Source organism: Hemibagrus wyckioides, linkage group LG19, assembly GCF_019097595.1.
Source record: "Hemibagrus wyckioides isolate EC202008001 linkage group LG19, SWU_Hwy_1.0, whole genome shotgun sequence".
Taxonomy (NCBI): domain Eukaryota; kingdom Metazoa; phylum Chordata; class Actinopteri; order Siluriformes; family Bagridae; genus Hemibagrus; species Hemibagrus wyckioides.
In genome coordinates, this window is record NC_080728.1 from 15,103,007 (window position 1) to 15,130,229 (window position 27,223).

General features: G+C 40.6%; 1 protein-coding gene across 1 annotated transcript; it reads left to right on the forward strand.

The window, feature by feature from the left end:
• Positions 1–165: 165 nt before the first annotated feature.
• Positions 166–26,554, forward strand: tspan12 (tetraspanin 12). The gene is made up of 7 exons (XM_058417660.1): positions 166–822; positions 3,423–3,505; positions 5,029–5,164; positions 10,717–10,782; positions 18,505–18,612; positions 20,335–20,478; positions 24,804–26,554. The coding sequence occupies exons 1-7, from the start codon at positions 757–759 to the stop codon at positions 25,092–25,094; spliced, it is 894 nt and encodes a 297-aa protein (XP_058273643.1). The 5' UTR covers positions 166–756; the 3' UTR covers positions 25,095–26,554.
• The last annotated feature ends 669 nt before the right edge of the window (positions 26,555–27,223 follow it).

The window sequence follows — 27,223 nt, forward strand, 5'->3', positions numbered from 1 at the left end:
GAACAGATGACGACATCCGGGTAATTTCTGTCTAATCAATGCCGGCTCTGTTTCTGCTTCTGCCAATGTTAACGCTAATGAGGACGCATTCAGTTCGCCTTTAGGACCCGGAGGCTGACACTAGGTGGGGGTGGGAGAGAGAGAGAGAGAGAGAGAGAGAGAGTTTCTCCTAAACTTCCCACACGCACAAGTTAAACTGACAGAGCCTGCCCCATGCTGACCAGAGTGGACAGTCAGCTCGAGTAAAGTGGAGTACGCAGTCTGTAAAGTAACGTGGAGTTACACAGCGCGTGCAGCTCACTTTCGGATCGTATTATACTTCAGCGCTACTTTCCAGTAAAATAAGGCACTGAAATGAAAGAGGATTATTACCGCCACTGCAACATGGCACTTCTGTTCAAATGGCTTTGGGACTGTTTTTCGCCATGAGTACCCATTCTCGCGCGCATCGGCCGTCCTGAGGCACGAGGAAACATCAAACCACCTGTTGTAAATGCTTTCGGGGAGAAAAAGAAAACTTCCCACGGATATAACGCACACTGTCACCCGCGCACGTGTCAACACATCACATTTGGATCGCCAACCTTAATCAGTGTCCGAGATGTGACAGCAAGAGGAGTTTTTTCCCCTATCCTTGCAATTTAAAATATTTACATTATTATTATTATTACTATTTTTAAACATCTGCCAGCGGATCGCGCGCGCGCACGGTGGACAGCGTCAGAGCGGTAGAATGAGGAATGACGCGCGTGCACGATGGCCCGAGAGGACTCGGTGAAGTGCCTGCGCTGTCTGCTTTACGCTATCAACTTACTCTTCTGGGTAAGCCCCACGTCCCAGACTGATCACTACGGCACTAAATAATGGGTTCAATTCTTGCACTTTGTGCCAAAAAAAGTCCGGGCACGGCAGCAGGTGGTCGAGGGGCCGCTCGCGTTACACCGACTGTGGGACGCCTATAGGTGCAGACCTGCTTCACTTTCACTGCGCGTGAGCGGCACGCACTCGATTGCGTAAATAATGTACCAGTCTGGAGGATTAAAACCGGCGCCCGTTAGTAAAACCTACCTGTCCTTCTGGTTTCTAAGCCGAAATGTAATGCAATGTTTAGCGATCTCAAGCACGAGAACGCTAAACAGACTGACAAGCTAAGTTTCTGTTTAACACGCTCTGCTGTCCTCGTGATGGCTGTCATGATCTTGAGTCAGAAATCATCACCATACATTCAAAAATATTTTCTAATCAGTCAAGGAAATCCATTTCCATCCTTTTCTCAGGTTTAAGAGGTTTTTAAACATTCAAACTTTAACCGTGTTTGGAAAACAGTTGTCCTGAATAACATTAATAATCTTAATGTCATGATAATATTAAATAAGTGTGGGATTTATTGCACAACATTGGTTTGTTTATTTATTTGGATACACAGTGCTCTGGGTATATGGTGCTATACTACGACTACTATTTACGTCAGTATTGCACCATGCATAAGTGACACGCCAAAGTGCCGCAGGATGCTCGCTAACCTGCATACGGTTCTTTTATAGCAAGTAAAAAAAATCAGCCTTAAAGCGCTGTAAATGGAGATTATCACACTAATCTTATTTAGTCGCATACATACAGGATCCGATTCCTCATAAATCTCTTAACATAGTGGTTCTCAATTTATGGTTTGGTCTGTGAGTATATTTTACAGTCATGGACATCACAGCACACCATTATCCATATTATTCAATTTGATGTTGAGTTATCCATCAAAAACTTATCCTTATGCTAATAAAGCCTCAGCACATTTTTAGATTTCAGCCAAACTACATCTCAAACCAGCCCACTAATGACCAATGTGCAAAACAAAGACACATTTCTTTTCTTTTTCCTGTTTCTTTGCATGGGAAACAAGTTCACCATTGTGCACATGGATTTCTGATTTGCACTACTGCAATGCTGCTTTTTATCAGCATTTGATATGGCTATTATCCATGCGATAATCCCCTGTCCTGCTTCCAAAATCTTTGCAATATATTTTACAGCAGAAGTCTCATTTATTTACACTTTCCCTTTGTTTGTCATTGGCTAGGATGTAGGACCAGTGCTAAGACTGCACTGATTTGTGCACCCCACAGTGGACTGGTTTGGGTTCCTTGTGTTGTAATAAGAACCTAGGCCACCTGGGAAGTTTTAATTTTTTAAAAGGGATTAATTAAGAACCAGTAATCTAAGATAAAACTATGTATACTATATTTACTACGCTAACATGAGAACTTAGCATATTTTGGCATCTGTCAAGATGTAAAACTATAGTCATTGAGCAAACGATAAAAACTGGTATGGAAGCCTAAAGAGGCCTTTAAAAGATTTCTTTTGTTTTTCTTGAGCGCAAAATAGTAGGCCAAGTCATGCCATTAAGTTTAATTCATACACATTAACACACTGTTTTACTTTTCAGATAAATTACACCAAATTCACCTGTTAGATCATGCACTGCATTTTACTGTTCTCTCATAACATAGTCAATATACATAGTGTACATTCTTCACTTAATTCATTCTCTTGTACTAATGTGTTCATTGTCACATACTGTATATGTCACATTATTCACATATCCTAACTTATTAGGAAGCTGTGATGAGAGCTCAGGGAGCATCCACTGTTTATCCACTAGTAAAGATATATATCTCTTTGAGAAAATACAATCAGCTTCAGCTCCAAAATAAACACTGTTGGCTTTAATGAATAAATATCCATACACAGCAAATTCTCAATTTCATATCAAAGAGAAAAGCTTGTACTATTACCATTATGCCATGCTATGATTTATATTTACATCAACTTATAATACTGCATATCCCTCAAATTCAAGCCTTGTTGAAAAATAATAGCACACGGCTAAATGAAATATTGTATCTGAGGTTAGTGTGTTGATTTTGCTGAATATGTTAAAATAGTTTTCCCGCATCCATGTAGCAGAGAAAAAAAGTTAAGTTGGCTCACTTGAAAGTTCTCTATGCTACTCTTCTGATCCATTTGGCCTTCCATACTCCTGTCTCAACAACTGCACACTGAATTAAGGTCTATTAAGCCCCGCGGCCATATCTCTATGTAGCGGGCTGCCTCTTTAACCCCCAACCAAGCCTGTGCTTCATGTTTCACATTCTGCTACACACTATTTTAGGGAATTAAATGTGATAAGTGCTGGGTGTCACATTCGCAGCCAAGAATGCCAACGGGGCCCACAAACTAAACTGTGCTACTCAGATCTCAGCAGGTCACACAGACATCCTACAGTAGTCTTACACCGACAGAATCCCAACATGGTTTGATAGAGCTCTGAATTGGAAATGCTGGAAGAGTCGTATATCGTGCTTTGCATGTATGTACAGTATGTGTTTCCGTGCTGCCAGACTAAAGCCTTTTTTTCTCCACAGCTAATGGCTCTGTGTGTGCTGGGAGTGGCTGCTTGGCTTAGAGATTACCTGAACAATGTGCTCACCTTAACTGCAGACACCAGGTGAGAGTTCTGAGGACTGAATGGGGAGGTGTGAACGGCTTTGTCCATTCAAATACCAACGGTCTGGTCATTTTCATCAGCCAGTCACGCCTCACACAATAAACAACCTATTTTTTTTTTAAAGTACACCTGAATCAACAGAACAAAATACCTCTTCACCCCAAAGCTTTATGTGTAATTAGTTAACACATCATTTGGATTAAAAAACACTTTTTCTTTCAATAACAGGAAATGCTTCATGATTTTTCTCTGAACAAAAATGCCTGGAGCAAGATCATGCAAAATTGGATCAATGATACAGCCTGATATTCACATTACTAAAGGTTGAATAATAGAGGCACAACTTAAATTCCCTGCTAACTGACCTCAAGTTAGTGATAATGGGAATTTTCAATTATTGCTCACCATAGATATCCATAGTTACACAACTGTCTTTGTTAAATAATAACTTATTTATTCAATTAATATTATATTACAGAAGGAGTTGTTATTAAGGCCCTCTCTCTCATTAGATTTAAGAACTTACCAGTGCTGTGGTATCAATATTCTGTAATATATAATGTTTAACAATTGAAATTATATAACCTTTTTTTTAAAATAAGGATAAAACACAGAATCAGCTGCTTTTTATTGTATGGATTTTAACCATATTGATCAGAATTGACATTCAAAATCAGAATCCAGTGAATTGTAAGTCAAACTGATTCCCAGTCAATGCAAAGATTCTCACCTCTAAAATAGACGCTGAACAGATTCCTAAGGCGATATGCTAAATTAAGAAGCTGGCACTTATCTTCTGCGTCTTCTGTCAGAGGTGTAATTTAGCACCGTGAGACATTTAGTCGTCGCACGTTCTTGCAGCGGTTGCCGCAAATAAACGGAAAGCAGAATGTGTAAAGACATGATTGCAATATGGCAAAATGAGCTTTCCAGAGCTGCAACTTCCTGACTTGCTGACTCAGTTCCATTTTACAGCAATAAAAATCTCATCTGCCCTGAACGGATGCCACATAATGAGATAACAGCTGAGTCGAGTATTTCAGTTTCACACTGTTGTGTATCCATTGTGGATATGCTTGAATGTGTGTGTGTGTGTGTGTGTTTATTAGTACCCGCTCTCAAGAGAGTAAAGTCCTCCCCATGGTGCAAAATGTGATGTTTTTGGTTATGTGTGTATGTGAGTGTGAGAAGGAATCACTGGTGGTTCACACTCATCCAAAATTATCTAGGCTACACATCAAGGCTTTCCCCTGTCCTTTTACAGCTATGTATCATTGAGACGTGAGGACAGAAAAAGCGAGAGAGAGGGAGTGAGAGGTTGGAGGCTTACATTCCTACTGAGTGCAATCATTATTTACTTGTAACTGGTGGATTAATAAAAATGCAGCCCTGTGAGAGAGGAGGATGCAGTGGGCAGGATGGAAGGGGGGGAGACAGCAGGATGAATTGATAAATAAACAAAAAGTCTGCCAATGAATAACTTCCCAGTTCTTCCCTCTTCCTTCTCTGGGTCTGTTTTCTAGGCTGGAAGAAGCAGCGGTCCTCACATACTCCCCTGCGGTTCACCCCGTTGTCATCGCTGTGTGCTGTTTCCTAATCATCGTGGCCATGGTGGGCTACTGTGGCACGCTGAAATGCAATCTGCTACTCCTCTCCTGGGTATGTCTCCATGTGGGGTTTTGAGTCTGTGTGTGTGTGTGAGAGAGAGAGAGAGAGAGAGAGAGAAAGCAAGCAATCAAGCAAGAAATAGCACTTGCGTGTCAAACATGTCTGTGTAAATGTGCATTTGTGTCTAGTGTGTGAGAAAGAAAGAAAGAAAGAAAGAAAGAAAGAAAGAAAGAAAGAAAGAAAGTCGAGCACCACATGGTCATTAAAAAAGAACATCACCCATAAATGTCTGTTCCTAGTTGTTAACTATATGCAAGCAATATAAGATAGATACTGTGATTGTTTTCATATATCTAGAGAATTAATACATTATTAAAATGCATGAAAATAAAGTATGCCATAAATGGCATTCATTTATTCAAAGCCCTTTTCCTACACCAAGAGACAAGGATAATTTTACCCAGAGGTTTGAGAACTGTTATGATAGGCTTATATTACATCACCAAAGCTAATATGGAAATATTTTATTATTCAACATTTATAAATGGTTACATTTGTTCTTTCAGCTGTGATTCACATATGTACATACCATCTGTTGTCGTCTAGTCCAGCTTTGCAGTCAGAGCTGGAACTTGTCATTTTCTTCACCAGTTAGCCCGCTAGGTTGGAGTTTAGACTTCCAGCCTAAGAGGGCCCTTCAGGTTGTCATGCTTTCTGATCATTTATGTTGTAAATCTCTGTACAAGCTCAGCCTTGCCCTCTTTCTTGAGGCCACACTGTGGTAATGGGATGGACAGAATTCATGATGTGCTAGTAGAGATCTCTTTGTTAGCTTGTAGTGGTTTACTCCCGTGGTTTGAAAAGGCCATAAAACATGCAAATAGCCAAGAGGAAGAGTTATGGCCCACGTTACAGCAATTTACAGAGAGGAGGTGCGAGCTATAGCCTCAGGGCTCCACATCAATTAAAGCGATGGACAGGTGAGGAATGCCAAAACAGAGCCTTGCCCACAGATTTATTCTGAGTGCTGTGGATTAGCATTCTGTAAAATGTTGGCTTGTTATGTGATGGTATTTTAAGATGTTTATGCGCCATTAGCAGAGAGAGGGAGAGAAAGAAATTTGAAAAAAGGCCAATAAAACTCAAGTAATCCATGCCAATTATTGGCCTTTTCCACCAATACCATCACAGCATCAGACATATCAACATACTGGTCTGGGACTGGGGTAAGATTTATTGGGGATGGAGTAATGGCGCTACCACCTTAATGCTCTGATGAATATTCTGTCCATCTTTATGCGCCCTTGAAATTGCTGGCTCATTATGGTTCCTAGTTTGCAGTGGTCCAATTCTGTACCAAACATAGAACCCTTCAAGTATGTAGCAGATAACATTCAAGGGATCAAATCTGGTCCATGCAAAGTTTAGTAGTGGTTTAATATGTAAGTCATTATGCTCCTGATTGGATGATCGGATCATGAGTTTAAAACCCAGAGCCACCAAGTTGCCTTCTTTAGTCTCTTAAGCTGTAAGACCCGCAACTGCCCTGGACCTTCGGCTTCTTAGTTGTCTGTTGTATCCTGTTTCAGTTGTAAGTCACTTTTGAAATGTTAGCCCAACAAGACAAATGTAAATGCAGAGGTGTCCCTCAAGGCTCACTGCTTGGCTCTCTTCAAATTTCTTTTCAATTTTCTTTTTGGAGTTCATGTTCATGTACCATAGGTACTGTATGTGCTGCATACTAGGGACACATTACTCATCCTTTGCACAACTGGACACCAATGTTGCTACTTTTATCTTCTGGAAGACATCTAATCATGGATGGCAGCTCATCAGCTAAAGCCCAATTGCAGCAGGACTTCTATGTAATTCCTGGAAATGCATACCTATGACTTGGTGTTGCCTAGATTTTCTGTTTAACTGAAGCATTGGTGTTCCCTTTAGGGATTTGCTGTCATTTCCTGACTTGATCATGCAAGATTCTCTTATACAATGTCAGGAATCTTTGCCCAATTCTCTTCTAGGACACCACTCAGGTGGCTTAATATCTTGACTCCTTCTGCAATTTCGGGCAGGTTCTTCTGCACTTTCTATTTCTACTCTCCTGACACAGAATGCAATAGCCTAACTTGTCTTTACCCATGTCATTCCATTTATACCTTTATTTCACTCCTTTGGCTTCTAGCATTAGATTTAGTACCTGATGCTTATCTGCAGTGTCAAAATTGGACCATTTCCCCTCTAAATGATGGCAACAGTCCAATCGCACACTGCTTCACAAGCTGTTCTTACTACAAGTATGGCTTGACTCCTTCTGCTAGCCATAGCACTTTCCTGCTGTGTCCCGGGTACTGGAACTTCTAATGGCAGAGTTCCTTGTTGTCTTCACACAGATTCTAGACTCGTATCCACACTGACTCCTGGTTATAGCAATGTCTTGGCATGTTGGCAGCTGGACTCTGGCTAGTCTGCACCAGCATAGGGACATATTTTCCAAGTATGTTCCATTTCCGTAAGCCGTCTTGCATAAGAGTGTCCACTAAATGCCTTAAATCATACTCATTCAAAGCAACTTTGCCCATTCAAGTAGATGGCTACCTCATGACCTGTTATGGTGTCTAGTTACATAAAAAAGATATAGCTTTTAAGCATTGGGTGATATTGGTGGAAAATGAGGCTATCCAATTGCACAAAAATCCTACTTCCTAGTGTCACTGACCCAGCTGTAATATGAAGCTGGACTCAAAAGAGGCATGAGTGTGTAGAAGAATTACACTGTGGCTGTGATATTCAACGCTGACTCCAGATTTCTGGGATGTCTTCCCCCACTTGCCCTGCTCTTCGCCTTTCTGGGTCTCTCCATTCATTGCTTTATTCACAGCCTCTTCTCTCTCTCTTCTTCTCTCTGGCCTGTCGGGGTTTGGGTTACAGCAAGCCTGCATTATTATCTCACACAGCTTCAATAGGTAAGGCAATCCAGGCATGAAGCAGGATGACTTGGAAGGAAAAAAAAGAGAGGCTCTTTAGTTTCCCAGAGCCTCTATTCACCAGCCGGCAATGCACACAGGGACAAGCACATCTCTGCTTTCAAACTGACACATATACACACTGTTTACATAAAGTGCACATGGAACTTTGGCTATGTGGGGAGTCGGCTATCTCATGACAGTTAGTGGGAGTTTCGCTTGATTTGTAGCTTAATAACTAAACTGAGGCGTGCACACGAATTTGTTTCTGTTTTATTCTTAGCTAGGGTGCGTAAATCATTGACTCTAAACTCTGTCTATGTGGGTTTCCTTCAGGTTCTCCAGTTTCCTGCCATCTTCTCTAAACATGATTGTTGGTTTATACTGTGAAAGCCAATAACAAGCTGTGAGTGTGTAAATAAGTTTGTTTAAGCTTTCTCATTGAATGCACATAGTATGAGACAATAAAAATGCTAGCCAGACTTATATGAATGATCATATATTTTCATTCCCTCAATATTAATGCACAACATATCTGTGCATTATAAGAATACGCCAGCAATCACTTTAGACCTAGTTTGTTAGGTTTCTAACCAAAACATGGCACTGGGCAGCATATTGAAGTTTTACCTGCATGAAGATGCAACTGATGGAGATGCACAAGAGGTTATCTCCTCGTACTTGTGTGTGTGTGTGTAAGAGAGAGAGAGAGAGAGAGAGAGATGATCAGCAGGTTAAAAGTTCACATCATCTAGATTTAGAGAAGTGAGATGTTTAGATGGAGGACGTGTAAAAGCCATGTCAGGGGTTTAGGGGTCTGCATTTTATATATGAGTGTATATGTGTGTAGCGTCTGATGTGTGTGTGTGTGACGAATAGCAAATGGATCATAGCACTACATCGAACATCTGTTTAACACAAATATTTGGAGTTTCCAAATAAACACAGTCAGCCAGGTCTGCACCACAAGCTCACTGCCAAGTCCTGGTCCTGACATGAACATTCATCTTAATAAGGCCTCACAGTGCGTTCGGTTGACAGTTTGAGTGCTAAGTCGGATGTGTAGGCCAAATGGATGTGCAACAGCGTGTGTCCATGTGTGAAGTGAATGGAGAATGCCTTTCCTCGCTATCTCAGTCTGAAAGTCTGTGCAGGTGTATCCTCATCATTCTGACCCATCATTCATGGTAACAGTCAGTTACAAAGAGGTGAGATAAGAGCATGCAGGTATATCTCTCTCGCTGTCTCATACTCCATCTCACACACTCATCTTCTCATTACTCTACGTCCCATTTCTCCTTAAAGGTATACTCCAGAACCTTTCAACTGAATCTCTATAAAGAGCACCTGCCATGTGTGTGTCAATACCATGGACCAGAATTCCTGCACCTTTCCAGTGCAGTCACAGAAAATAACACTGTGTATTGCAGATAAGGTTATAATAGAAGTCTAGGGGCAGTTGCTGAATTCTGTAACCATTACAAAGAAGGATTTAGGTTTTAAAGTCTTTCCCAAGCAAGTTATCCAACAGTCGTACTGGAGTAATGCAGTAAAGGAACCAGCAGACCCTTTCAGCTTTCCTCTGAAAAAGCAGAATGGATTATATGAGGAATAAAACGACAGGATATACTGGTATTGGAAAATAATCAACCAATAGGATTTATTTCTCATACTCTGCAGAAATATCTATCTATCTATCCATTTTCTATATCGCTTATCGTACACAGGGCCACTGGAGCCTCGAGTCACACACACTCACACACATTTACACACTATGGACAGTTTTATAGATGCCAGTCAGCCTACAATACATGTCTTTGGGTGAACTGGGGGAGGAAACTGGAGTACCCTGAGGAAACCCCTGAAGCACAAGCAGAACACGCAAACTCTTTACTCACAGGGCGGAGGTGGGAATCAAACCCCTTAACCCTGGAGAAATATACTATAGGAAATGTACCAATTTCAATTATTTTTAATGAATAATTAAACAACATGTAATCCGTCGTCCATTTCGAATTACATTTCATGTTGTGAAGGTTAGTTTGTGCGATCTCTTACATTTGCAGCAGCTATAAACCATTGTTCCTTAAACAACTTTTCTGTTCTTGAAGTTATAAGACAAAATTTACGGTTGTTTCATAGAGAAAGACTTTCCTAGAAACTGGTTAAAAAACTTTTCACACTCGAGGTCACCATATGTACAATTATATGTGTTTCTTTCTCACACAGTGTTTTACAAAGGTAATAACAGGCTTAAATTATGTAAATTATGACTATCCCTATACCCCTAGATCCCTATAAGTCTCCATGAATGCACTGTTGCTATAGAAATGATAATACATTACAATAAGCCCATTAATATAAACCTGAACATAAAACTTTGTCTGGCATCAGGTACCACTCAGAACTGGGAACAATGCTGAAGCATTCTACAAAGTAGCTTTTGTAATAAATGTTTGGTCTTGTGTCATATATGAGATTTGAGTTAGTGGGTTTATTTCTGGTCTTTTCTCAATACTGTTCTTCACGTATATGGTAAAGATACAGTGGACGGAGCCAAGGATTCAGAATATTGGAGTGTTTATTAATATCCAGGTTTGAAATATTCACATTTCTGTGTGTTGGTGCTCTCTACAGTACTTTGGCAGTCTGTTGGTGATCTTCTGTGTGGAGTTGGCCAGCGGCGTGTGGACATATGAGGAGGTGAGTAAATGCCGTGAATACAGGAAGAGTGACCTTTCACCTACCTCTGTCACATCTCTCTCTCTCTCTCTCTCTCTCACTCACACACACACACAAACAAGAAAACTGTATTTATATGATTGTGGGTCAGGGTTCTAATCTGATCGAATCTTAAAGGGAGTGAGAGACCAAACACTTTTCTTGAGTGGCAGAGAAGAAGTTCCTTAGGAATGCTATCTGAAATGACATTCGAAGTATTAAAGACCATTAGCATTAACCCAATGAATTCTAGGACGTGTGGGTGGGGGCAGACTTACATTCCTCACTCTTAACTACATCCATTTCCTGTTGGTTTCAGTGTAGTCACTGAATCATGAGCTTTATGTTGGATAACTTAATAAGAAGTTTGATATGGTGTCTTGTTCACATGCTGTGACATTTTGGAGGTTTTATTTTGGTTATAGAGGTTTTGCTTTGGAATAAGAGAAGATATTAAGAAGGCATAGCAGCATTTGCAGTTGAGTGCAAATGTTTGTTTGGACATAATGACATACAACAATACATTTATGTTAGGTTTCAGCCATGCTCCAAGCAAGATATTAATAGTAAATATCACAAGAAAAATCAATAAGTAAATATTAATAGCTAAAATTAATAAAGTAAATAAAGTAACAAAAAATAAAATAAATATTTTTATTTATTAATTTTTTATTTTTTTTAAATGTCTTTTAGCTTTTGTTTGGCATAAAAAAGTGAATTATAAGCTAAACCATTTTTCTTTTTTTTTATTTTGGATCTGTAATAAAGTTGAAAATGTAGATATTACAACAGACACAGTGTGTGTGTGTGTGTGGTAGTGGTACTTTGATAGATAAATACATAGATATAGATTGTGTGTGTGTGTGTGTTGTTAAGGTGAAGTTAAGGTCTTTTAGAGGAACTGTCTGTGAAATGAGCTTGTAAGGAAAAAGGGAGAAAAAAAGTGTGGTTGCCAGCAGCATCTGCTTCTGCTAGATTGAGTGGATCAGAGATAAGCCTAACCTCTAGGGCCTCTCACACACACACACACACACACACACATACACACACCCTACAGCCAGGATCTTATCAGTAATCGAAAGACCCTTGAATGCTTTTGATATGCACCATAGTGCAGGTGTGCCAGAAACTGACCTCTGTGTGTGTGTGTGTGTGTGGCCACTCGCTAAGAGCCTATGCCTCTGCACCTGGCCCTGCAACATTATCCCTATTGTCCTTTCTGTCCCTTTCTCCACATCGCCATGTGGTAGTCAATAAATCCCTCTTGCGGCTTTTCCCCGTTTCCGCTATCAGAGTCTACTCTCTGACACACACCTGCCCCAGGTGCATTGTGGGTGATAGAAGCAAAACCAGGTTTCCAGAGCATGTGAAGGGCACCTGAGGCAGGGTGTCTCGCTCCAGCAATCTGCCAGAATAAGGTGTTCAAGTGTGGGATGTTTTACAGCAGTGCTGCTCAATAAAGTGCTCATGAGAGGGACATTCATCTGCGGAATATGGAGCGTAGTGATGTTTCAGCCGCCTCATGTGAATTAATATCATGCCATAAACTTGAGGAATTAGTGGAAATTATGCCAGACCGTGCTGATATATATCACACTGCAGGCCAAATAAATGTCTGTCCAACAGTGAAAATCCTCACAGCTCTCCCAAGCCCCATTTTTAATTTGCATAATGAATAATACTGATTTCTTTCCTTAGCAGAAATACTAGAAATACTACACTATTTTTCAACCTGATATCTATCCATGACATCTGTAGCATATGTGTGATTACCACAGACAAGAATATCAGCACATTTCCCTGAACGGAAAACTTGTTTACGCCAAACTTACTAATAAGGGCAGATTGTGGGGCAGCGAGTCAATAAACATTTATGGAAAGTGCTTAATGTCGTGGATCGTTTCCATCGTGTTTGTGTTGTGCATGTTGATTGTGATAAATAACAGCAGCGCTGCAAAACCAGTCCCAACAAGGTTGAAAAATTAGTGGAGTCTGTTGAGAATAAGGCTAAGAGCACAGCATCAGCAGCATTAGTAGTGGTACATGTAGTAGTAGCAGTCATAGAAGAAATCACAGTTGAGGTGGGAGTGGTGGTGGTGGTGGTAATAGCAGCAGAAACAATTGTAGTAAAAATAGAAGTAGATATAAAAGTAGAAGAAGAAATAGCAGTAGTAGTAGTAGAAGAAATAGCAATAGAGGTAGAAGTAGTAGAAGAAATAGCAGTAAAGGCAGTAGTAGTAGTAAAAATAGAGGTAGAGGTAATAGTAATAATAGTAGAAATAGCAGTAGAGGTGGTAGTAATATAGTTGTTATTGTTGGCAAACAGCAGTAGTTAGTATACCGCGTTAGTTACTGTTCGCGCAGTAGTAGAACGCTAGTCGCTGGTATAGCTACAGTTCGTTAGCAAATCAGTTACAAATTGCTGGTTGCTAAGCTACTGTTCACCAGCTACAGCTAGCTAGCTAGCTAGTTAAGTTCGTTAGTAGCTAGTAGTAATCAGCTGCTTTGTATTACTACGCACGCTGTTAAGCCACCAACGTTATTGGGTTACAAAACTCGCTTAAGCTGCTGTAAACTCAATCAGCTGGGTTACTGTTCAAATTGCGCTGCTGCTGTTAGCTGTCAGTTGCTGGTTAAAATCGTTCTGTTGCTGAGCATCACGTTGCTAAGCCATCAACGATAGTTTGCCACAAACGCGATGGGCTGCTGTTCGTTCTTCAGCTCGCTACTGTTCAAGGTTGCCACAAATGCTGCTGTTGGGCGCCAATCATGGCTGTTAAGGTTGCTAAATTGCGCTGTTGCTGGTTGTTGTTGCTAACGCTCAACGAGCTGCTGTTAGTTAGCAGCCCAACCCGTTATAGCTGGTTGCTGCTAGTTGCTTAGTTGTTCCAGCAGTTAACCAGCTGGGTTGCTGCAGCATCACGCAGAGCGTTAAGCTGTTGTTCAAGTTGCTGCTGCTTTGTTGTTCATGCTAGTTGCCAACTAAATCGTTGTTATGGGAGCCACTGGGCCCCAATGCTGTTGGTTGTCGTGCTGCTGTTCAGTAAGGGCTGCTGCTGCTGTCCAGCGACAAATCAGCTGCTTGCTTGTGCCATCACCTGCTAAGGTTACTGTTCAGCGTTATGCTGCTAGCGTTCCATTGAGCTAATACGCTAGCTGGCTGCTGGTTAACGAGCTGTTGCTGTTCCGTTGTTAGTTAGCTGAAGGTGCTCAACGTTAGCTGTTGGCTAGTTGTTCGTTAGTTAACAAAGAGCAGCAGCAGCACCAACGCAGCAAGCTGCGCTATTATTATGTTAAGGTTCGGAACATGTTATTATTGTTGTTGCTGCTGCGTTATTGTCATGTTAGCAAACGTTGCTGGTTGGTTAGTTATCACAGCTACTACGTCAGTTGCCAACATTGTTGCTGGTTAGTTGCTGCTGTTCGTTAGCTTTCGTCCCGTTGCTGCTGTTATTGTCCAAATAGTTTAAACTGAGTTGTTGCTGTTAATACGCAGCATGGTTATTGTTCGTTGACACTGTTCGTTGTTGGCAGCGGTTAAGGTTCAGGCTGCTAAACAGTTGTTGGGTGCTAGCAGCCAACGCAGCTGCTTAAAATTGTTAGTTGTTCTGTCTGTTGGTTGCTTATTATGTTCCAGCTGCTTTGAACGTTGTTGCTAAGCACAACGAGCGTTGCTGTACCCGTTGCTGGTTGTTGGGTTAGTCTGTTAAGCAAATCAAGTTACAGCTGGTTCAGCTGGGTTGTTTGCTTGCTGCCATTGTCTGTTGCTACAAATCAGCGTTAACTGGTTATTGCTTCACCAAATACGTTGCTAAGGCTGTGTCTGCTGCTGCTAGTTAAGAAAACCAGCTAAGCCAAACAGGAGTTGCTGCTGCTTAATCACGCAGCTGTTACTGTTCACGCTTTGTCTGCTACATAGCTGCTACGTCTCGTTGCCAACCGTTGCTGCTGCTTAATACCTAAGCGTTGCTCGTTATGTTCAGCTGGTTACAAATCTGCTGCTGCTGCTGTCCCGAGCGTTGCTGCTGCTGCTAGTTAGCACATACTGCTAAGGTTGGGCTGTTCATGGCAGCTGTACCCGCTGGTTGTTGCTGTTGTTCATGGTCTGCTGCTAATCAGTTGGCTGTTGGGTTAATTGCCTGTTGTTACTGTCTGTTGTTAACTCTGCTGTTACAATTGTTATTGCTAAGGGTTGTCTGTTAAGCCAAACTTGTTTCGTTAGTTAAGATCACGCAGCGTTACAGGCCTGCTGTTGTTCAAGGTTATTGCTGCTGCTATTGTTTGTTGCGCAAACAGTTGGTTGTTGCTCTACCGCTGCTGGGTTGGCTGAGTTCAGCGTCTGGTTGTCCAGTTGCCAACAGCTGTTTATTGTCCGTTGCTGTTACAGGTGTCTGGTTGCTACAAGTCTGTTGCCAAATGCGTTGTTAAGCTGCATCAACGGAGCTAAGCGCCATGTTGCTGTTACAAATTGCCTGCTGCTAGTTGGGCTGTCCTCAGTTGCTAATCAAGGTTGTTGCTGGGTCACCGAACAGCAGCCATGTCTGCTGGCTGTTCAGCAGCAGCATCACTGGACAGGTTACTACCCGTTACTGTCTGCTATGGTTGTTAATCAATGCTGTTGTTCCAGCCTGCTATTAGTTGCTGCTGCTTAATGACGCTGCTAGCTATGTTCGTTGTCTGCTGCTGGTTGTTACTGTCACGGCAGCATGGCTGTTAGCTGTGTTCATGCTCATGCTGGTTTATCAGCTACTAGCTGTTCGTTGCATACGTCAGCAGCTGTTGCTAAGGTTCGGCATGCGTTGCCCAGTTCAGCAGCAGAATTGCGTTACTGCAGCAGCAGCATTCACGCAGCTGCTATACCTGTCTGTTCGTCTGCTGCTAGCTGCTGCTAAGCGTCCCGTTAGCAGCTAATCGTTGCTGCGTTAAGCTACACGCAGCTAGCAAATGCTGTTCAGCGTTGCTGGGCTGTTCGAGCTGCCAAATCGCTGCTGGTTGCTAGCTGGTTAGCTGTCTGCTGCTGTTCGTTGCGAGCAGCAAACAGTTGCTGCTGCTGACGCTCTGCTGGTTAATACAGCAGCAGTTCAGCTGTTCGTTGCTGCTGTTCCAACGCTGTCACCTGCAGTTGCTGGCTGCTAAGCGTTGTCACTGGCCAGCTGCATCGAACGAGCTGCTGTTGCTAGTTATGCCAACAGCTGTTATGCTAGCACGAACCGTGAGTGTTACAGTTCGCGTTGCAGTTGTTCAAGCAGCTGTTGCTGTCCAGCAGAACATGTTGAGAAGAAACGCAACCAACATTGCAGCTGCTGTTGCTGCTATTGATCCATTAAGCTGTTACGCTGTTCCGCTGGCGCCAAACAGCTGCTATGCTGCTGTTAACAACCAAATTGCTACAGTTCCAGCTAAGCTGTTAGTGCCATAAAACACCCAGTTAAGCTGAACAGTTAAGCTGCTGGGTTAAGGTGTTCTAAAAACGTTGCTGTTACTGTTCAAATCAGCTAGCCTTACTGTTCGCTGGGTTGCTGTTCAAATCAGTTAAGCTAAGGTACCTGCTGGGTTGCTGGGTTAAGTATGTTCAACCAGCAGTTGCTGTTAACTCAGCAGCAGCAGATCCTATTAGTTACTGTTCGTTAGTTAGCAACAGCTGCTGGCTGTTAGCAGCAGATCCTTTATCGCTGCTGTTCAGCTGGCAAACATAATAGTTGCTGCAGCACAAACCTGGGCCGTTAAGCTGTCCGCGTTGGGTTGCTGTTGCTACTGTTCGCTGCCAAATCAGCTACTGCTGCTACTGTCTGGGCTACAGGCTGCAGCAGCATACGCTGTTCAACAGCAGCTGGCAGTTCAGCTGCTTGCTGCAGCCTAACACCGCTGCTGCTGCTCGTTAAGTTATCCGTTAGCAGCTACTGCCTGGTGCTAGCAAATACAGAGCAGCATCAACGAGCTGGTTACTGTTCTGCTGCTGGCTGCTGCGCCTCGGAATCGTTGCTGTTCTGTTGCTGTTGCTGCTGCTGTTCAACAGCTAGCTGCTGCTAAGGTTACTACTGTTCGTTGGTTAGTTGCTTGCTGCCCAACCATATACAGCTGCTAGTTGCTGGTTAAGATCCGTTGTTATGTTGCGTACCTCTGTTCAACAGTTAGCTTGCTGTTAAGATCCGAGTTGCGTTACTGTTCGGTTGCTGTCAAACAGCTGCTGCTGTTAAGTTGCTGCTGTTCTGTTGCTGAGTTAGTTGCTATGTTCGAATCAAGCGTTACAAAATTGCTGTTCGTTGTTGTTAAAATTAAGGTCAGAGCTGTTGTTAAGAGCTGTTGTTAAGATCCTTATTGCTAAAATTGCCGTTGCGCCAAATCAGGTTGTTGCTGGTTGTTGTTGTTACAAAATTGGTTGCTGCTGGCGCTACAAACCAACTGAGCTGAGCTTGGCTAAAACGTTGTTATTAGTTGCTACAAAACTCAACGTTGTTGAGTGCTGCTGTTAAGATCCAGAGCGTTACTGTTCCTGCTGAGCCAACAGTTGGTTGGGCTGTTAGTTACTAAACGGTTGCTGCTTGCGCAGATAAAATAGTGCCCAACAGCGCTGTCTGCTGGCCTACTGCTGCTGCTATACTGTTCAAATCAGCTGCTGCTGTTGTTGGTTAAGATCCATGCTGCTGCTGCTGCTAACAGCAAATCAGCAGCAGCAGCTGGGTTGCCTGCTATGTTCGGTTGCTACACCCACCAAGGCGTTGCTGTTGCGTTGCTGTTAAGATCCAAGCAGCTGTCTGCATACAGCTGGGTTAGCTGTTAGTTATGTTCAGCTTTGTTCCGTTAGCGATGACGTTGCGACGGTCCTTATTGTCCGCTGCCGCTACAGCAGCAGGCAGCAAGGTTGTCGAAACACAGTCGCTAAGCAGCTAACAGCAATGTTTTTGTTCGTTGGGCCACTCACCGTTGTCGTTAAGCGCAACAGCAGCAGATGTCGTCAAATGTTCGTCTGCTGCCAACAATCGTTTTGGCAGCAGCAGCAGCAAGCGGTTGACTGGCAGAAACCAATAATAGTCGTTCATCAGCTTAAGTTTGCTAGGTTAAGCTATGGAATCGGCAGGATGGGCATGAAACCGCCAACAGCAGCAGTGAGCGGCGCAGCCTAAAGTCAGAGAAATATTAGCAGAAGTATTAGTAGTGGAAAAAATAGCAGTGGACGTAGTAGTAGTGGTGGTGGTAGCAGTAATAGCAGCAACAGTAGCAGTAGCAGTAGTAGTGGTGGTAATAGTAGAAGAAGCAGCGGTAGCAGCTGTAGTAGAAATAGTAGTAGAGGTACTAGTAGTATTATTAATAATAATAGTGGTAGCAGTAGAGGTAATACTGGTAGAAGTAGAAGTAGCAGCAGCAGTAATAGATGTAGTAGTAGTGGTAAAAGTAGTATTATATTTTCTGTAGTTATTTATTTATTTCTAGATATTTATAGTTAGTTACTTCTGGGTAGGAAATTATTTTTCGGGTTTATCAAGATATCCACAAGATAATTCATGCTATTAATGATGTTCCTTTTAGTGGGTAGAATCTGTGAGTTTGCAGTGACCAGTGTAGACACATAAACATGACCGTACCTCAATTTCCACCTCAGTTACCTTGAGTAGCACAAAACCTTCAGGAAAGCATCAGCAGTTTGTGTTAGAGATAAATGAAGATTTTTGATGATGTTGTGTGTGTTTGTGTGTGTGTGTTCAGCCATCAGTGCAGAGGTCAGATATGATCAGCCTGAAGTCACGTATGCCCAACTACGGCCTGCAGCGCTACCAGTGGCTAACACATGCCTGGAACTCGTTTCAGACTGAGGTGAGGACGCAGTAATGCAGTGTTAAATCCCTCATACAGGTAAAGAGCAGTGCGCTGTACAGTGCTTACACAACAGTGTGAGTGGTTTAATTTGTATCATGTTTATGTTGCTTTTAAAATTCTATCCAAGATTCTCAACAAAACAACAGGACATGATGCTAAAGGAAAACAATGGTGTGGTGTGAAACAGCGTTCCTGTTACATCATTCTACATTTATTTAAGAGCTCATATTTACATTTACATAACCCAGATTCTGTTATTATTTAAGTTAAAAAAGATAGATAGATAGATAGATAGATAGATAGATAGATAGATAGATAGATAGATAGATAGATAGATAGAGAAAGATGGTGATAGATAGATAGATAGATAGATAGATAGATAGATAGATAGATAGATAGATAGATAGATAGATAGATAGATAGATAGAGGGAGAGGTTGTCAGGAGAGGTAGATAAATAGAATGATAGACAGACAGACAGATAGATAGATAGATAGATAGATAGATAGATAGATAGATAGATAGATAGAGAAAGATGGTGATAGATAGATAGATAGATAGATAGATAGATAGATAGATAGATAGATAGATAGATAGATAGATAGATAGATAGAGAGAGAGAGAGAGGGAGAGATTTCCTGATTACTCGTGTCTGTTTGCAGTTTGTTCTTCTATTAGTTTGTACATTTGGTTAGTTTTCACCCTGTTGGTTTTTCTCTGTTCAGGGTGAAGTACACGGTCAGTTTGTCCAGTGCACCTGATGTCCTGTTATCTGTTTACACTGTTCTGCTTTGACCTGGTTTAGTTTTCCTGATCGCCTGACCCAAGCCTTGACTTTTAACTCTGCCTCTTCACTTCTGTTAAAGTGAAACTAACTTCAGTTGCATTTGCCTCAGCTCCTCTTTCATGACAGAATAATACATGAATGTTCTTTTGTCAGAATAAGACACTAGTGATCACCTGAAATCATGCTTTTAATTCCCACAAATTTATTTAATGGTTAAATTACAGTCTTTCATGATTTCATGATAAGTTAATCCCCTTTATTGTAAGAAGAAAAGAGAGCATGGAAAGAATGGCTAGATAAAACAGATCACAAATTATCCTAAAAAGGGTGAGAGTTTTTTGTCCTCACAAAAAGACAAAGAGAAAATACCGATATGAAATCTTTCCTCCTGTATTCTCTGCTTGACGGCTTTAGTTTCATGCTTTTTATTTCTTTTATTTAGCTCGTTTTATTGAATGAAAAACAATAAAATTTGTTAAATAAAATAAATAAAATGCTAAATCTTTGCAAATTAAAATATCTTTAATTTAGTCTAAATGATCTACTGTCTCTTATTATAAGATTATAATAAAGAAAAATCTAAGATTATGAAGCATTTTTAGGCACATTTTACTATTTGTATGCTTTATTTATTTATTTGTTTGTTTGTTTGTTTGTTTTTGCTCTACTGACAGATAATTGCCATGTTGCTAATTTTTAAGATTAATTTCTTTAAAAAAATGACCTGTTAATAGAATAAAAAAGATTTTAAAGCTTAAAGATAGTAAAAGATGCCTAGGCTTAATTATCTTAGATTTGGTTTATTTATCCTAGAAAAAGAAACAGATTCTTCAGTGGATTTATTTGACTAGATGTTATTTGTATGGATGTGATTATTTTGTTCTGTGTCTGCATCACTTTACCCCTCCATCACAAATCTGTCCTGCTTTTCAGTTTAAATGTTGTGGAGTGATCTATTTCACCGATTGGCTAGAGATGACGGAGATGGAGTGGCCACCTGACTCCTGCTGCTCCAATCAGTATGTAGGCTGCGCTCGCCACGCCCACTACAGTGACCTGAGCGACCTGTACCAGGAGGTAAGCCTGGGTGCGGGCCAGCGGCTGTTTAGAGCAACGATCGCCTCGGGTTGGCTGAACTGTAGTCAGGGGTAATTAGAGAACGTTCAATAGCCTCAGGCTCTGAAAGCTCTTTTTAAAGACGAGCCTCAGCCACACCGAACCCCTTTGTGGAAGGTGATTGTAATGCAGCAGGACCCCATAATGAGAGATAAAGAATTCTTTGACTCGACAGATAAGAGGGTCAAATGAGAAGAGGCTGAGAAGTGACTCTGTGTGTGTGTGTGTGTGTGTGTGAGATTAGAGGGAGATGACATGCAATGTGGCTAGATGGTGAAGATGTAAATAATGATTCTAGAGCAGTTGGATAAAAAGTTAAGCAAACACACACATGCATGTGCACACACAAATGTAATAGGAAGAGAGATACAGAGAAAAAGATACAGAGAAAGAGAAAGCAAGACAGAGAGAGAGACAGATAGAGAGAGACAGAGAAAGGGAGTCAGAGAGAGTTACAGACAGAGAGAGAGAGATACAGAGATACAGAGGAAAAAGAGACAGAGAGAGAGGGAGATACAGAGAGAGAGCGAGAGAGACAGACAGAGAAAGACAGATAGAAAGAGAAAGCGAGACTGACAGAATAGGAGACAGAGAAAGAGATACAGAGAAAGAGAGACAGAAAAGGGGAGACAGAAAAAGTAAAAGACACACAGAGAGAGCGAGGAACATGCACACACACACACACACACACACACACCCTCACTCAAGCTACAGCTCTCACTAGACAGCTTGAGATGTCTTTCAGATCAGGTTCAAGATCAGTTCTCATACATTTTTCCTGCACAGAAAGAAGTCTACAGTCGGGTCGCGTTCAGCATTTCAAGCTCGATTAAAATTCGACAAGAGATGACCTTGTGTGTAGAGAAAACTAGACTAATAGATATTAGATGAAAGCTGATAATGAACTTCAGTCGCGGTTGAAGAAGGTTGTCTAGTGTCCTGATCAGAAGCAGAAATGTCACTAGAGCATAAAGCTGATTTGAAGGTAACTCTGTGGGTTCGACTGATATTAATGAATCATTTTTCTTTCCTGATGATCCGACGATAGATCAGGATTGACTGGGTCTCCTTTGCTCCAAAGATCCAGCCTAAACACTGGAGAAGTCCAGTTCAGGAGCGCATTGATTATAATCCATTTAGCCAGTTAGCTCTTTTTATCAGTATACCAGCCTTGCATTCTTCTAGCGAAATGGAAATCAGCTTACGGGCCATTTACAATCACTATAAACAAATCAATTATTTTATCTCGGCAAGTCTGATCTAAAATGAGTCACGACACTGTTGGCTTTCAGTGTCAGACGGGTGTTTTTTCCCTCTTTTGGAAAACCTTACACAGAATTTTAGTGGTTGAAGATAAACACCTTCAAAATTTGGGGCATCTCAGTGAGGAGAAATGGGTCATGGGATATCAACGTTGACTTTAAAGAAAGAAGCTTTCATGTTACCATTGAAAGTTTAGCATTTATATACACATAAATACCATTTTTGTCCTCTGGTTTACAAAGAGTTAATGTCAGAAAGTCAAATCCTAAACGGAGTTCCGTCTCAGTAAAATGTACTACAGAACAAAACAGCAAGGAAATGAGTCTCACTTTTTTCTCAATGATTAAAATAACATTATCATTCATTTTCTTGGAAAACATTGAAACTTATGAGGTGAACCTCGTGTCCTCACAGAAAACCTTTTGGTCATGTTGGTCAGCTTGCAGTTTGAGAATATCAATTAGATCAATTTGAAGTGAGTGTGTTCAGACTTTATTGGATTTAAAGTTCACTCTGTGATTCTTTGTTTATTTTTTTTAGAAAGTTTCCATGCAGGTTATTTTTCTTTGGAACTTCCAAAGCTCCACTGAGGAGCTCTGGTGTTTAAGAGCTTATTTGGGATGAGCTAGCAGCTGCAGGACTGGCAGTAAACTGTTGTTGCAACAAGCTAGCACATTTGACAAATATGTCAAGGTTTATTTTGCCTTCGGTTAGCAGCAGTCGAGTTTGGGGAGGAATTATGTCAGGCTGTAGCTGTGTATGGACTCAGGATTTATTTTTTCAGTGTCTAAAATGCATATTTACAGTCTGGTCCGAAAGTATTGGCATATGGTATTATACATCATGAGAATGTCCAAAAGTAATAGTACACGTTTAATACATGTTTAAACTCATTTGAGTTTAAAAATATATTCCAAGTAAGTTTCTTTTTCTTAAGTAGTGTCATTTTTTCTACGAAACAGACTTTTGTAGAAGTTGACACACCCACACAAATATCTGTTGCCGTTCCTTGGCAGAATTAAAAAAGTCCATGGATAGAACACACTTGTGTGTCTCGACATCTTAGAACCGTTTCACATTTGTAAAGGTGTAAAATGTTTTTATTATGCCCCGATGGACCTTCGGAACAGTGTTATGTAGTTTTATAATCATTACCTGAACTGTGCAGATCAACAGCCATCCGTTTCTTTGCTGTCATGGATTAAAAATAGCTGATTTTTCCCTGTATTTTATATAGTGTCAGTAATTTGTCAACTAAAGATGTGAGAGAAAAAAATTACTTTTTTCTCAGTATTTCTTCAGATTTTCTTTATGGGGTCTCAATTCTTTTGATGTTGTTTTAAATAAGTAAATATTAATAATAATAATAATAATAATAATAATATATGAAAAATGACATTTCATTTTTGTGGTTAATTTAAGAATTACATTTTTAGATTTTCTATAGGGGTGTCAAAGACACGCTTTTGAGAGAAAATACAATTATTAAAAGAAAAAAAAACATTAAATCAAAATCAGTATTTTAAATGTTTTTTGGTTGTGTGAATAAATTTCTTTTGAGACAAAATACAGTTATTCGAACATTTTTGCACTGATTTCAACTTTGTTTAAGTGCGCCATATTTTCCATCATAAAACCGAGAGAAATTGCAATTATTTAAAAATACCTTGTTATTTATGAGACTTGTCGGGATGAATATATATATATTCGCGTTTACTATGTGAAAAAGTATATAAAATGTCAGTAATAATTTGTAATATTGTAATTATTTAATATTTACATTCATTTTTGCCTTTTGTCATGAAGTGTGCCAATAATTCTGTAATCAACGGATTAGAACAGCTGACTCTTGGCTTTGGAGAGTTGAATAGCTGGTTCATAAAACCTGTCAAGAGCAGATTTTACCTCCATCTTTCCTCTTTACTGATCTTTATCTTTCTCTCCTTCTCTCCTTCTGCTGTGAGGAGGTGTGTCAGGCATACAGCGCAAATCTCTCACTGCCAGGAAATAATGTACCTACCTTTCCACATTGCTCCATCTGCATAGGAAATATCTCTCACACACTCACACACACACCGGATGAGTGTTACATTTCTCACATATTACCGTGGCAGCTGCTGTGCTGACAGGCATTAGAAATGTGTGCTGTTTCTGCACAGAACAGTAAATCGTAACTGAACAAGAGCTTTGTATGCGTTTGAATGCAGATTATAGTCACGTCAGTACTCTTCAGCACTGTGTGACATTTTTTAAAGTGTTTCAAGACATGAAATAAACCAAGGTTTACAGACACCACAAAGAAACTAAAAATCACTGCATTTGATATTAATCTAATCTCTTTTGTTTACATTGTCATGGCCTGAAAATAAGCTCCGCCCCAAACAGCTGGAATAGCTCTTTAGTTCCTCTGCTTTATCCTAATGTTTAATGTTTACGTGCTGTATGGGTTCACGTTTCATGAGTTTGAGTTACATGACCTTTCCTTTCTTCCATTTTATTCTTACAAATCGTCTAAACACCCCATAACCCTTCAGCCAAATGACCAGTTTTAACATTTTAATTTTTTCATTTTAATAACTCCTTAAAGGACACCCACAATTATCCTTATATTTACTTCATATGCTTACTACACAGGATATACAGTGCTTGGAATTATTTAAATTCAAGGATTTTGTACTACAAGATTGACAGGGGGGTGAATACTTATGAAAAGTGTCATAACTGGTGAAGTTGTCTATGTTTAAAAATATCATTTGGGAGATTTAAAAACATACTCAAATGTAATAACATAACTAAATATTCTCCATTTACAAGCATCCCCATTAAAGCCAATCTTACAATAGAGTTTATTTTAAAATCTATTCACTGACAATGAGACATGAAAATGTTTTGAGTTAACGTTTCTCTCTGTCTCAGTTGTCTGGGTGGATATTTATACCAGATGCATTGTTTTCCTTCACATTACAAGCAGCAGAGGACACTTATTTTTACAAACTGCTATTTTGTTCATGTTTTGCTTCTAGGGCTGCGGTCCCAAGATATACAGTTTCATTCGAGGCACGAAGCAGCTGCAGGTCCTTCGCTTCCTGGGCGTGTCTATAGGAGTGGCACAGATCCTGGCCATGACGCTGACCCTCACGCTGCTCTGGGCACTCTACTATGACCACAAACCTCCGGATCCTACGCCGCCTGAAACTCTTACACATACACACTGCCTAACTGAAGAGTCCCAAAAACCTGGACACGGGTATCTACGGACATCTGACACCTGGGCTAACGGACACAGCCAGTTTGAAATGGAGCAGCTTTGCTAGCAAACACTGTATGACACAAATAAACGGTCCAGTTTCTTTACAGTTCTGTACAGCCATCGATACAAAGATTTAGCAACTCTTCTTTCTTTTAAACATCTAAAACATATGGAGCTTGTCCTGTGAACTGGAATTGCAGCCAAAAATGGGGATGAGGTGGCAAGGAAATGTCCTATACAGGCAGGGATGCACCCTATATGAGCAAGGAAGTGCTATATACAACAGAAAAGTGCCCTATACGAGCAAGGAGGCGTCCTATACGAGCAAGGAGGCGTCCTATACGAGCAAGGAGGCGTCCTATACGAGCAAGGAAGTGCCCTATATAAGCAAGGAAGTACCCTTTATGAGCAAGGAAGTGCCCTAGATGACCAAGGAAGCGCCCTATACAAGAAAGGAAGTGCCATATCCAAGCAAGAAAGCACCCTATAGAAGCAGGAAAGCGCCCTAGATGAGCCCTTTATACCAAGAATACACATTAGGATGCTGCTGAATCCTCACAACATGCCCTTAAAACCTCTAAACACTCAACCAAAGAAGATTATGGAAATGGATCTGAAAAGCTATTCAGCACTCCCCCCTAAAACCACTGAGCTATAAAAGACTGGAGGAGGCTACATGGTTTTTATGTTCATATTTTAACCTGACAATTCAGGATTTAAAGGGCTATAATCACTAGACATACGCATAAACTTGGGTCTTAACTGTTTTTTTTAATGGTGTATTAATGAATTCTCCGGTATTCTATGTTTTTTTTTTTTGGATGTACCTCTTACATGTCTTAATTCACTAGCACTGTGATGTAAATTCTAGGCCAGTTTTAGACAATAAAACCTTACAGCAGCGGCTTTGCTATGAGAATGCTGTACTTTGTAATTACGTATCATGTACACTGAAGCATGTGTGTGAATTACAGTGCATTTAACTATCTTTTTAAATCAGATTTTCTAATGTGTGTTTGGTGAAACTGTGCTGAAATGTAGTCCATAGCTTGCTTAAGGGTATTTACAGACTGAATTACAGTTCCATTCAGCAGGAAGCAATAGGTATAATGTGTATTGTAATGACCGCAAACTGTGTTTATTACAATAGCACAGTTTGCAGTCATTAAAAACACTCTACACCTATAGGAGAATAATCAACACTGGGGTGGGAACAGCGGATGGGATTTAAGGCTTCCTCACAGAAGGAAAAATTAAACAATAGAAGTGTTCTCTGTTTTCTTGCAACATGATATACAGACAGGTGATAAATTTAAGGGGGTAAAAATGACCTCAGGCTTTCACAAGTTTCAAACCAGACCTTTCTAAAAAAAATGAATTGTCCTCACAGCATAGCAAAGCCATAATTTTATCCGTTTATCTATTTTGGTGGGCAATGCTAATCTTTACATTCACTCAGTTCCAACAACAGAAAACTTCGTTTGAATCAACAATAGTTTGTTCATTAAATGGCTCTTTGGTAAACAGCCGCAGTCTGGGTGTCATTGTTTTGTCTAGTGAAAATGCTGACTGGAAAACTGCTAGTCACTCAAGCTAGCTGAGCTGCAAAGCTAATTTCATAAACAGAACAGGTTACCAAACAACCTGAGGGAGACCAGTTTAAGGTGATTGTGTGCTATTTCAGGCATGATCTGACTCTAAACTAGCACCTTTTATATTCCCTAACTAATAAGCCAAATTAGCTTTTGTGGTTTCAGTGCAAAAGTGAAGTGAAGTATACTTCAAACAGGAAACTTGTCAAGTAAATGTAGAGTAACTGCCTTTTAAAAGGCATTGACTTGCTAAATAACTATCTTTTAAACAGCTTTGCATTAGCTTAGCTTGCTTTAGCCTTGCTAAGAATCACCCTTCTTCCAGTGCTTTTCTGAGGAAGATTTTGTTTTAGAAGCGTCACATTTAAATGTTGCCGTTTGGAAACGTTGAACATGATGGAATTTCTTGGCCTTGCTCTCGCCATACCTTGGAGATGTGCTTGGCCAGGAGATGTGAAGACATTTTTATTATCAGGTCACTATCTTTCTTTAAGCCCTGCATCAATGAAATATAGCTGACATAAAACAAAACATCTTTACATAAGCCAGAGAAGTGTGTGTGTGTGTGAAATAAACAGAAGTTTGGAAGAAACGGTGACTC

Bases quoted from the DNA above. Each gene is read 5' to 3' on its own strand.
- tspan12 (XM_058417660.1), top strand. From the start codon at position 757: ATGGCCCGAGAGGACTCGGTGAAGTGCCTGCGCTGTCTGCTTTACGCT. The intron at 10,783-18,504 runs GTGAGTAAATGC...GTGTGTGTTCAG, and splicing joins GCGTGTGGACATATGAGGAG to CCATCAGTGCAGAGGTCAGA. The intron at 18,613-20,334 runs GTGAGGACGCAG...CCTGCTTTTCAG, and splicing joins GGAACTCGTTTCAGACTGAG to TTTAAATGTTGTGGAGTGAT.